The 2,256-nt window shown below is 35.0% G+C and overlaps 1 protein-coding gene across 1 annotated transcript; it reads left to right on the forward strand.

The window, feature by feature from the left end:
- Positions 1 to 518: 518 nt before the first annotated feature.
- LOC124355867 lies at positions 519 to 1,304 on the forward strand. Its single transcript, XM_046807022.1, has one exon. It carries the CDS (start codon positions 519 to 521, stop codon positions 1,302 to 1,304), a length of 786 nt encoding a protein of 261 aa, XP_046662978.1.
- Positions 1,305 to 2,256: the final 952 nt, after the last annotated feature.

The following is a 2,256-nucleotide window of genomic DNA, read 5'->3' on the forward strand; positions in this document are numbered from 1 at the left end:
CAGACACGTGTTCGTTTTCAGAGATTATACATAAGATATTGATGGAGCTCTTCGAATGAACAAATTGTGAAGGATTAATTAGAAGAATAATTAGAAATCACAAGCATATACAGTTTTATGCCAGGTTTGCAGATACTCATACCTTTAAAAAACGAATACCAAGTGTACAAACAAAGGTAGTGTGTCAGGTGGCTCGCAAAGCAGTGATACATTTTCAGATGGTAGTGGCTGAGCAGTGTACACGTAAACAAAAGTTGCTCTTCCAAACTTTAGTTATTTTAGCGTTTAAGTGCTTAAATGTATTTAAATAGTGAGTTTTAATTGCTTCATAAGCCCGTATCAGTGTTTTAAGATAGTTATTAAGTGGTATCAAGTGTATTTATTTGTTTTGTACAACAGTGAACCAAACATAACCTACAATGTCGTTTTCGTGTGGTGTTTGTAACAAGGGCCTAGGTAACAGGCTAAAGGTTACTTGTTGTGACTGTGATCAATCATTTCATGGATCTTGTGTAAAGATGAGCAAGGTTGATATTGACTATCTGGCTAGTGAGCAAGTTGTGTGGAGGTTTGAGCCTTGCAGTGTAAATAGGCGTAGCAGTTTGAGGCTGGAATCTAAGGCTAATGAAGGAACTCTGTCACTGGAGGATGTCATGAAGTCAATTAATGAACTTAGAAGTGATCATAAGGTGTCCATGAGGGATTTTAATGAATCATATGAACTACTGAACAATAAGCTTGATGACAACACTGATGCCCTGAAAGAAAACACAGCCAAAATGCGTGAGTACCTAGAAATAATAGATTCTCTTAAAAGAGAAAATAAAAAGCTGAAAGAAAAGGTGCAGTTGTTGGAAACTAAAGTAGAATATATGGAGCAATATTCTCGGAGGAACTGTATTGAAATACAGGGAGTTCCATCTAGTGATGACGAGGTATTAGATAGTGTGAAGAAAGTGGGTCAGGCTCTAGGCATGGAAATAACCGAATCAATGGTTGATGCATGTCATTTACTGGGGAAAAGACCTAATGCTACTGATCCTCCGGGAATTATAGTCAAGTTTGTACGAAGAATTGATGCTGAGAGTTTGTTGACAAAAAGAAGAGGTAAGAAGCTGTCCACCAGGCATCTAGGACTTTCAACAGACTCTCCTGTCTATGTTAATGAGTCTCTAACACCGGAGAGAAGGAGGCTATTTGCCATGGCTAGAAATATTAGGTCTGATAAGAACTATAAGTGGCTATGGGTTAGAGGTGGGAAGATTTTTCTTAGAACATCTGAGGAGAACCAGTTATACTTGTAAAGTGCCAAGCTGACTTAGAAAAATTGTAAGTTATAGATTAAATTTTTTTTGTTTTCTTTCAAAATAATATAATTGTTGTTGTTAGTTTATTAGCTGTTTCTAGGTTAGTTTATCCTTTTGTATATTTATTGAATACTATTAGATTAACATGTCACAATATGAAACTATAGATTTCATTAATAAAAAAATTATGGTTGCCCGTAAAGTCGGTTTTACGGGCGAAGATTTTACGTGACAACGTCTTTTTCTCGGTAGAATATTTATTGATATGAATATTATTAAATTGCACAATAGGAACAAGGAATTGAATGAAAATAAGAATTGCACAACTTTTAACTATAGAAATATATTTTGTTTACTAAAACATTGTACATAATTTGAAATTAATTAAAATTTGTTATTGTAAATGGTAAAGTTGAATAAAACATTTACTAAAATTGGAATTTGAAATTCTTGCTAAACACAGTTAAATTCTAACTCCGCGCGTGGTGATTGGTCGGTTTAGTTCGTTTGTTTGGTCGCACTGTTATGACAGGTTAGAGGTTATAATTTGTTATTTTAAATGTTTGACAAGCAATACGCGCTGTTTTCTTCTCAATCGACTGAATCACGATTGATTGCAGAGTGATTTAAACTAATAATTTACTTAACACTATCAACATTTGTCAATAGTATGACATAACCTATAAACTCAGTTTCTCAACTTTTGTGTCAATCTAACAATTAATCAATCAATCATAGTTTACGATAATGAAATATCAGTGTACAATTATTTACCTTTATTGTTGTAGTTGTTGTAAATGACGAATCTAAGCACTCCACATTTTCACGAATAAACATAGTTATCTGCTTTATCCCGTGCGGCGGACCCACAGTTATCTGCTTTATCCCGTGCGGATCCTGTGCGGCGGACCCACTGGACGGGCATCGTAACGTTACCGGGCGTTACACT

Source organism: Homalodisca vitripennis, chromosome 2 (assembly GCF_021130785.1).
Source record: "Homalodisca vitripennis isolate AUS2020 chromosome 2, UT_GWSS_2.1, whole genome shotgun sequence".
Classification (NCBI taxonomy): Eukaryota; Metazoa; Arthropoda; class Insecta; order Hemiptera; family Cicadellidae; genus Homalodisca; species Homalodisca vitripennis.